Source organism: Osmerus eperlanus, chromosome 13, assembly GCF_963692335.1.
Source record: "Osmerus eperlanus chromosome 13, fOsmEpe2.1, whole genome shotgun sequence".
Classification (NCBI taxonomy): Eukaryota; Metazoa; Chordata; class Actinopteri; order Osmeriformes; family Osmeridae; genus Osmerus; species Osmerus eperlanus.
In genome coordinates, this window is record NC_085030.1 from 12,227,075 (window position 1) to 12,237,014 (window position 9,940).

The 9,940-nt window shown below is 43.3% G+C and overlaps 1 protein-coding gene across 2 annotated transcripts; it reads left to right on the forward strand.

Moving 5' to 3' along the window:
* The first annotated feature begins 60 nt into the window (after positions 1–60).
* Positions 61–6,952, forward strand: LOC134032463 (LON peptidase N-terminal domain and RING finger protein 3-like). 2 transcript variants are annotated; one of them, XM_062476433.1, is made up of 12 exons: positions 61–826; positions 1,506–1,624; positions 1,903–2,025; positions 2,185–2,337; positions 2,569–2,815; positions 3,113–3,203; positions 3,380–3,494; positions 3,789–3,910; positions 4,036–4,194; positions 4,516–4,678; positions 4,866–5,015; positions 5,130–6,952. In XM_062476433.1, the coding sequence occupies exons 1-12, from the start codon at positions 190–192 to the stop codon at positions 5,286–5,288; spliced, it is 2,238 nt and encodes a 745-aa protein (XP_062332417.1). In that variant the 5' UTR covers positions 61–189; the 3' UTR covers positions 5,289–6,952. The 2 variants fall into 2 exon arrangements, with proteins under 2 accessions (XP_062332417.1, XP_062332418.1); XM_062476434.1 differs by having other exon boundaries at positions 2,572–2,815.
* The last annotated feature ends 2,988 nt before the right edge of the window (positions 6,953–9,940 follow it).

The following is a 9,940-nucleotide window of genomic DNA, read 5'->3' on the forward strand; positions in this document are numbered from 1 at the left end:
TCACATGACAACGTTTACGTAAGGCTTTTTTTTTCCATTGAGAATATCATTAATGGTGTACGATGCTGTCGCCGCAAAGTAGTGAGCTGAACAGAGGGCGAGGAGCTAAGAAAATGAGTGGAATACAGTTTGACCATTTACTTCCAAGTAGGCAACATTGAATCTATTGCCATTACATCCCCACCTAACATGGGTATGGAGTGCGCGAATGGAATGCTGCAGCTTGCGGCTGAAGCGTTTCAATCTAAAAACTTCGAGCTGGCGGCTGACATCTACGAATGCCAACTGCTGCACATCAACGATCCTGCTTCTCAGCTGGAACTGTTGGTGAAGAGGGCAGATGCTCTCGCGTACGGTGGTAAGGTACCCGAAGCCTTCGAAATGTACAAGAAAGCCTCAGAAATCGAAAGACTACGGCCTGTTCACCTGGAAAATCTGATAGAATATCTCGTTTACAGTATTAAAAGAAAGGAGGACGCAAATGATCACCACCGGCTACAAGGCGACGTTAAAGAATACGATGCTTTCTCATGCAGGATATGTTATGGATTTCTGTATGAGCCGGTTACATTGCCTTGCGGACATTGCTTTTGTAAAAAGTGCCTGGATAGAGAAAAGACTCCCGTCTGTTGCAAAGAGTGCAATGGCAGTTCCAAAATTGCCGATGTTAACAGTTACAGAGTTAATGTAATTCTCAGTAACTTGCTTTCGAAGTGGTTTCCTATTCAATTACATGCTGTTCAGTTGAGACGTGAGGGGAATGGATTGTACGCAGAAAAAAGAATGGGAGCTGCTTTGGAAAAATACAACGAAGCAATACAAATAGGTAAGATTAATATATATATATATATATATATATATATATATATATATATATGTTTAAACTGAGCCTTTAGGTTGCTTACAATTTAAACTCCCAGACAACAGCATAGTTTATACAGTTTTATATTATTTTTTTAACCAATGCGCATTTTCTATTTTATAGACGAAATGTCCAGGTTAATTAGCAGTATTGTTAACTGACTGCAGCAATAAGTACATTGTAATATTTGATCCGCAAACGTAATGTAGGTTAATATTGTATTCCCTATCCTCTGGACTGGGACAGCGTCATACCAGAAGTGGTCAGCGCGTGGTAGTTGAATAAGATGTTATGTATGTTAGAAGACTAAATATTACGTAAAGGCGTGCGTCGGTGCTTTTCCTCATTGTGTAACAACAATAAAACTGCAAATGTAGGTCAAGGGTATACCTCAGTTCACTGCCAGTTGCAGCACTAGGTTTCACTGACTGGTGGTGACCTAGTGTACACAGATTACATTAGACAATTCATTATCTTTAATACGCATGCATCATTATATAGTTATTTGCTTAGATGTGCAAAGGTATACTGATCTTGAATGTTATTGAAAATCACGTGGATTGAAGACAACTGAAGATACATTATTGTTCTGTCAAGTCCATGTGTCAAATAGTTCTCTCTCTCTCTTTTTTTTAATGTCCAGCACCAAGGGACCATGTGTTATTCAGCAATCGATCACAGATCAATTACAGTCTAAAGAACTATGAGGATGCCCTACGTGATGCAGAACTGGCCTGCAAACTCATGCCTCTGTGGTCAAAGGTGAGGTTTACATATTAGAAATATACAGCACATCAGTAGAGCTGGCACTACAAGATGGGCAGGGTTGGGTGTTGCCAACTGAAAGATTAAATTGCCCTTCCACCTAATATCTTCTGAGTAATATATTAGCTTCAAAACAAATGTTTAATTACCCACTCAAAACCTTTACCCCTGTATCTTATTTACTTTTATTGTTTTATATGTGTTTGTGTTATACTTTGTGTTGCAGCTCAGTGTAGGAGGATAGACATCATTAACCACATTTTACCTTCCCATAGGGACACATAAAGAGAGCTCAAGCTCTTGTCACTCTTGGGAAGACAGAAGAAGCTTTAAGAGAATACCTAGTCTGTATTTCCTTAGAGTCTGACTGCAAAGTAGCCAGAACAGAGGCTCAGAAGGTTAGTAATATGATTTAAATGTTCATATCAATGTTCTAGTAAAATGCATTACTGTCAAACACTACCAAATCATTCAAACTTGAATTGAAGGCACAAAATCCATATTGATGCTGGTGGTGACGATAATCCCTTCTCTTTTTCTTTGTCTATTTTCTGTAGATCCTGGCGGATCTCTTGGGCCCTGAGACTGACCATGTCCACACCAGGATGCTGGACTGTTCAAGTCTGATATCTTCCAGATCCAGAATTAAAGGCTCCATCCTACACCCCCCCACCTCTGGCAGGCTTGTAGACCCTGCCCAGCCCTACAAGGTGAGAGGCTCTTTTTACCATGACTGGAAGAGTTGCTGCTATTTCACTATGCATGTTTGGCTAACTAGTATGTTCATTGTCTGACCCATCCTTTATCCCTCTAACAATTATACAATGGAGAATAGTCACGTTAATGTATTCATATAATATGTTATTAGCCCCTCTAGTGAAAAATACTATGAGCAATGAAGTCAGAACATGGTGACTGACATACATACGACTCCCTCCCAGAAGTGCAAGGTGGTCAACACCAGCAGAACAGCCTCTGAGGACAAGCTGGCCCCCCCTTGTCCCCAGTCCGACCCCAGGCAAGCAGCCTGCCCGAGGGGGAAGACCGAGTGCTGCAAGGTCAAAGGTGAAGAGGAGGAGGTCGATGGAGCTCTTCACGCCACCGTCATCGACAGGAGCCTTTTTCTCAAGCGCAAACGTAGCACAGATGAGGACATTAGCGAAGACGCCAGCAAGCGGCCACATTCCGGTGAGCCTTGAGACTTGTTTTTGTCACCTTCCCTCCGAGTTTGAATCTGAATTCAAATAATTGCGTTACAGTTGCCTTTAGACAGGCATGGGACAAATGCTGTATAGATATGGCTAGCATCGTCTCTTTTTATGACAAAGGGTGGCATTTATGCACATTTGTAACTTAATGCAAAATACTGTATTGTTCCCCCAATTCATGACCAACATATACTAGAACCTTTATCCAAGGTGATATCATAGTGAGGTAGTAGTGGTTAAGGTGTGCTAAACCTTGCCATGATTTTGTCATCTCCAGAGGTCGTCCAGAGCGAAAGAAATACGTCCTGGAGTGAGGTGGTGGGAGACCTTATTGACCCCACAGACCTGGAGTGTTCCCTCTGCATGAGGTAAAGACTCAAACTGAAAGTTACTCCATCACAAAATACAACAATAATACAAAGAACATAAAACATAACCTAAACAGGCCGGCTTACGCAGAGCACGTATTGTGTACATTGGAGTGGTAAAGCTGGTACTATTGTTTTGCAACACATTGTGCCCTTTTCTCCCTGGTGTCCCTTAGGCTGTTCTATGAGCCTGTCACCACTCCCTGTGGACACACCTTCTGTCTCAAGTGTCTGGAACGGTGTCTGGACCACAACCCTAAGTGTCCCCTCTGCAAGGAGGAGCTTTCTGAGGTAAGCACACTGGTGTTAACCAGACCGCTGCATGTACATATACCCCTTTATATAATCCATCAACAGAAAACAAACGACTTTTACCACCATTTTACTACATGCTGCATCACATATCAAACTGTGAGGACCAGCCTTTGTTGGAAACTCAATGGAAGGGGGATTTCAATTAACAATGAAGAATGTAAATTGTTTTGTAAAATAAAAATACTAAAAGATTCTGCCGTTATCTAAATGTTGTTCAGCAACACAGGAGTGTTAATGCGTGTATCCCTCCTTCTCTGCCCGTCCAACCAGTACCTGGCTCAGAGGCAGTACTGTAAGACCATCCTTATGGAGAACCTTATCTACAAGTACCTGCCGACAGAGCTACTGGAGAGGCAGAATGTCAACCAGGAAGAAATGGCTGAATTATCCAAGTAAGAACCTCAGTCCCAGTAGGACTAGTTGACAGGGGCAGCTGTAACATTGAGGCAGGAGTTCCATGTACAGTACATTAGTAATTTTTTCCCCCAACCAATGTCTTTTCTTTTTGTGGTTTCAGTCTCAACAAGAACGTGCCTATCTTTGTCTGCACCATGGCCTTTCCGACTGTGCCCTGTCCGCTGCACATCTTCGAGCCCTGCTACCGCCTGATGATCCGCAGATGCATGGAGACTGGCACCAAGCAGTTTGGGATGTGTCTGGGGGACTCCCTCAAAGGGTGGGTGCCGCACTGGGGACCTCACCGCTTAGATACTCAGGAATCATCAGGATTGTAATGATTCCCAAATTTTTTATTTGTGTAATCTTAAAAACAGATTTTAAAAGCATGGTTAGACAATGGCAAACAAAGTCAAACCAAAGAACTCCCTCAATAGGAGTATCAATATGCAAATCGTACACTGGCAAAATATCATAGAAATAATTTGTGTAATTCAGTAAGTGGTACGGGTTTAGCATGTGGGTTTAGCTCGTCTTGTTTGCCTTATTCGTAGACATTTTTAATGAATTGACATATTCACCGTTTCTCCTTCACTTCCAGGTTTGCGGACTATGGCTGCCTGCTAGAGATCCGTAACGTGGAGTTCTTCGCCGACGGACGCTCGGTGGCGGACACCATCGGCTGCAGGAGGTTCAAGGTCATCCAGCACAGCCAGAGGGACGGCTACAACACAGCCGACATCGAGTACCTGGAGGACGTCAAGGTATGAGAGCACCACCACACAGATGAATACAATGTCATTTTGCTCAAACCGTAATTTTTCATCGTTGAAAGCTTTCAAAGGATTTGTTTAGCATGGTAAAACGTTCCAAGTGTAAGCATTGTTACTCCTTTCTCAGTTGCTAATCAGGGAGTATTCTATAATGTGAGCCATGATGTGGTTGCGTTAGGTGGAGGGGCCGGCGAAGCAGGAGCTGCAGTGTCTTCATGATGCAGTGTACGACCAGGCCCTGGTCTGGGTCAACTCCCTGAAGCCTGAGCAGAAGGAGCGCATCGTGGGCCACTTCGGACCCATGCCAGAGAAAGACTCCCAGCCTCAGGTACGGTACAAATACAACCCTGGACTAAAAACTCTGGGGGACACACACCTGCACACACACACACACACGCCGAGAGTGGTAGTACTGACCGTAACTCCGTTGGTCTCTTTGCAGGCCAGTCCCAACGGTCCGTCTTGGTGCTGGTGGCTGCTAGCAGTTCTGCCCCTAGAGGGTCGCGCCCAGCTGCCCTTCCTCGCACTCACCTCCCTCAAGGACCGTCTCAGCGGCATCCGCAGGGTGCTGCTCTTCATGGCCCGCAATCGCCAGCGGTGACTCTAAACAGCCTCGCTCATTCCGCATCCTCCACGCCCCCTAGCCTCAGAGACCGTCTCAGTGTCCCACTGAACTGTCCCAGCCCCCCTCCCTTATATACCCCTCATGTAGCTCCTCCCCCCCCCCCCCCCCCCCGAGATACTTCCTACAAGGACTTCCTCGTCTAAGTGGCTATCTGTCTGACTGTACGTTTTGCAAAACAAACAAAAAAAGACCAAATCGCTGAGTTATCAAGCCTTTATGTAAATACTAGACTTGGGCAAGAAAGTGACAATGATTCTTCACTATCTGTGCGTTGAAGATTGGGTGTCTTCCTACCAAGTTTGCTTTCTCCCTCCTTCTTCCAAGAACTACAAGCTCAAATGGACCGTGATCTTTGAATCTGAGTGCTTTAAGACTGATATGGATTTTGTGTCAATGATTTGATTTGTTTTATATTTTTATCCTCCCCGTTATTTATAAACGTGTGTGCATGCAATATTGTTTACATGAGCAGGATGCCGAAAGCTGAACTAATAGATAGCTTGTTTCCAAAGGGTTTAACCTATTAAATCAACACCTACCAACATACATATAAAAAACTTAAAAGAAAAGGACTATTCTGTCCAGACAAACCAACTACCAAGTGTATCTGAGTTCCATTGAGGCCTAGACTAGTCACTTTTTTCTCCAGAGGATTATCATATGTTTCCCTGACCCACAGTGAAGGTATAAAAGACCTGGGTCATTTACCATTCGTAAATACTAGAAAGAAGAAGTACTTCACGCAGCACAATAGAACAGCACCAAACAGTGCAAACCTTGAGTTCAAACGAACACGCTTCAAAAGTATTTATTCGGTGTACTTGACTTTGGTTTGTTGGTGGCTATACTAGGTACAATTAAGGATCAAGTATTTATTGGTATTTATATGTTCAACTTGCACTTCTAGTTTGAGTAAGGGATTATTAGGGAAGTATGTCATTGACTGGGATATGGTCTGTAGTGCTTCCCCAACTACAAACAATTTCCCTGCATGCTTTTTGGTGAGAGGTTACCGAACCTTGCCTTCAGAAAAGTACGTTTTTCAACGTTGAATGATACATATTCCTTTGTTCGCCACACGTTTTCATCGTTTTCTACTATCATTTCCATGTCATGATGTTGTCCTTTTTCTACAAAACCTATTGGTAGAAAAAGGATAAATGCAAGATGTTTTGTATTCGAAGGGCCAATACCATGTAACTGTATAGAGGACTGTACAGGCATATATCCTCAGTTGTCTGTGGCATAAATATATTCTCTGAACTTAATGGACTGTTCAAAGGCCACAACAACTTAAAACAGTAATGGCAATAACTGCTCTTATTTCTGCATACCAGAGATTGGCTGAGAAAGGGGGTAGAACTAGTTGAATGTCACTTTGCAATCACAGTTGTTGGGAAGTATCAGCTTTCAGTACTGCAGTTGGAATATCAGTCTGACCACCCTGACAGTTTCCTGTTAATGTTTAGGGTGTTTGGTATCGAATAGCTGGAATTCAACTTATTGCCCTAAGAAATTCTCTTTGCTCTCTGTATTGGAAATTGTGTTGCAATGACCCAAATGTTCCTCAATATGCCTGTTCAACTTTGGATACGTAAAAATAATCTTTCTTGACTGAGGAACAACCCTGTAACACCACAGACTGATAAGATTGTGTTATTTGTTATTTATTTATTTCCAATCATTTGAACCTGATGTCTTGTGTTTTTCAAACTGTTCTCCAGTTGATCATAAGCTGTAGCAGAAGAACACAGATATCCTTTTGAACATGTTTAGTGCCTTAAGTTGGATTGCTTCCATGTTGTCACTCGACCATCCCATGCTGTTCAAAATGAGGTAGCTGCAGAAAGGTAGCAAAGCAAATTCAATGACATTTCTAAAGAGATTTGGTCCAAATGCAGAAATTAGGAACTAGTTCCTAGTCTCTTGAAGATGTAAAAATAATGATCCTTGCACTTATCAAAATATTGGTAGTAGATATTGTATTACAAAGTCTTATTGTTTCAATTGAGTGTGTCATAAATTGGCCGATTTTTGACATCATTGAGATCCCAGGGTCAAGAATTTGAAAATTGATACTGTGAATTCTTTTGGCATACATTATGTCAAGGATACAGTCTAAAATACAGTTTCTTATCCAATAAGCCACATCCTATGTGTATGACTAGTCGCACGTAACCTAAACCAAACTGTTCTTCAGCTATGCAAAGCTCCATTCAGTTATTCCATAGAAATTGGCAAAACCCAGTATCGACCCAGAAATAAAAAAATGTCTTGACCTTGTTTTAAATTTTGCACTCGGCCTTTGACTAACGAGCTCAGTCAAATCTACCTCTGGAAAAACCCTTGTAGCTCTTCCGCACAACGCTCTCATTGATTATTATCAATGTGTTGTTATTGGTTTCGATGACGATGACCATGAGGCTTATTCAGTGGTTGTATAACAAATGGCCTCTAACTGTATGCGTGTTTACAAAAATGAATGTACGTTGTTCGACATCTTTCTGATGTTATACATGTCTGTTTTTGATATAGTAATTAGTATGCAACGTTTATGTAAAGTTAAACAAGAACACTTCTGAATAAAAAAGATGAAGCTCTGTATCCCCGTGATGCACACACAGTTCCTGCCTCTTTTTCTTTCATGTCCCACTTAGGTGGTTAGAACAGCAGACTCTGAGGAACGGCAGAGCTCTGTGGAAGACTTTAGAAAGTTCCAGAAGCTGGATGGGAGGGAGATGAGTGGTGGGACATCGAACCTATTTAGTGCAGGTCTCAGGGAGCAAGCAGGCGAGCAGGAGTTATGCAACGCTTCGGAGAAATGTAGGTCAGAGAAGGAGAAGAAGCTAAGCCACTCCCCTTTTCCGCCCTCCCCTGCCTCCTGTAACCCACTGACCCACATTCTGCTGGCCTGCCCCTCTTTCTGCTCCTGGAGGACTCTGGGAGATGAGTTGGTGAATGGAGGCGGGCGGGTCTGTGATCTCCTGGATACCTATGGTCTGGTCTGTGACAGAGAGGAGAGGGCGGGAGGGGAGATATGTTTAATAACGCTTATATAAGGGGGGCAGCGGGGACGGGGGGTTGCATAAACTTAGAAATGGGTTATCTGCATCTGCAGCCTATCAGGTTATATGGGGTTCTCTGCATGGGCTGTGTCACTGACACCCTCTTTCTCTCTTGCACACAGAAAGAGTGCTATTCAGCACGGTGTCTAGGAATGGTGCCAGTTCTAGTGAAAAGAAGACTGCTTTATTTACATTTACATTTAGTCATTTAGCAGACGCTCTTATCCAGAGCGACTTACAGTAAGTACAGGGACATTCCCCCGAGGCAAGTAGGGTGAAGTGCCTTGCCCAAGGACACAACGTCAGTTGGCATGACCGGGAATCGAACTATTTAGGCTCATTCCTACGGTATATGATATCTTTATTTGAAAGGACTTTTTTTCTATTTCAAGGTTAATCAACACACACACACAAAACAAACTTTGTGAGTCACAAACTGAGGTCTGAGCCCAGTTCCATTTGTTCCTACCAAACAGCAGCACAGTTCCAGTGGATATTTTTTGCACAGTACAGTACAAGGCAATCTTTCTCTGCATCTGCCACCAATCAGATCCCTCCCCAGCATGCCCTGGCCAGAGAGCCCTGGTCACATAACACCCACCCTCCCCCTCTGCCAAGAAGCAGCATTATGTAACGTCTAAGGAGAAGGTCAGTAGATGCAGGCGTCGCCATGGGAACTTGGCTGCTACAACCTTCCCCCGATTTTTTTTAAAAACATGTAACGCAGCAGGCTTAACTAGGACAGAGCATTGCATTCTGGGAGAGCAGTTACCTAACTCACCCAGAAAAAAAGGCATTTGGTAGGTTAAGTGGCCTGTTTGTCTGTTGTTTGTCTCTGTGGTGATGTTATGTGTTTGTTAGTTGACACATGCCAGATGCTAAGTGTGAGGACTGGCAGGGAACTGGGATCAGCTTTTCCACCCCAGATTTGAAACAAGTCAGATACGGGACATGACACGGAGCAGATCTGAGAACAGCAACTACTGTTGGAAAAGCTGAGAGGGAGGCTGTCTTAAAAGGCTGTTTGCATGGTTTGTGATGACAGTTTGACAGAGAGAAAAAGAGAGATATATTGAGAAATGGAGACATAGCGATATGCTGTGTAGGGAGTACCATGTAAGGGATTCTTCACGCACTCCTTGAGAGCCAAACAAAATAGTACACAAAACGACCCTGACACAAATACCTTTGATGCATCTCTGTGAGGTACATGCTGAACTGTCAAGTTACAGTGAGAAACAGCATGGCACGGGGGAGTGGGGAACATGCTTGATCTGAACGGTGTACGGTACTACGAGGCAGTTTACATAATATATGTATAGGATAGGTGTAGAGTAGGAATGTGTATGCACAAACAAAACTGTGATGACAATGATAGGGTAGGAGAGAACCACCTGGTATCTGGTCAAGGAGTTAGGCCGGAGTTGTTTTTGTGGTGCAGCAGCAGGGTCTGTTTTGTGGAATTGCCTCTGGTGCTTTGGGTTGAGAGCAGGACAGAGGAAACATCCCACAGTACTCCTCCAAAACCTCCTCCCAGTACACTGATAGATTGGTACTCGCTTC

What these genes read in the sequence shown, in the direction of transcription:
- LOC134032463 (XM_062476433.1), top strand. Translation starts at nt 190, where the DNA reads ATGGGTATGGAGTGCGCGAATGGAATGCTGCAGCTTGCGGCTGAAGCG. An exon ending in CAACGAAGCAATACAAATAG is followed by an intron (nt 827 to 1,505) that starts GTAAGATTAATA and finishes TTTAATGTCCAG; the next exon opens with CACCAAGGGACCATGTGTTA. An exon ending in CTGGGGGACTCCCTCAAAGG is followed by an intron (nt 4,195 to 4,515) that starts GTGGGTGCCGCA and finishes CTTCACTTCCAG; the next exon opens with GTTTGCGGACTATGGCTGCC.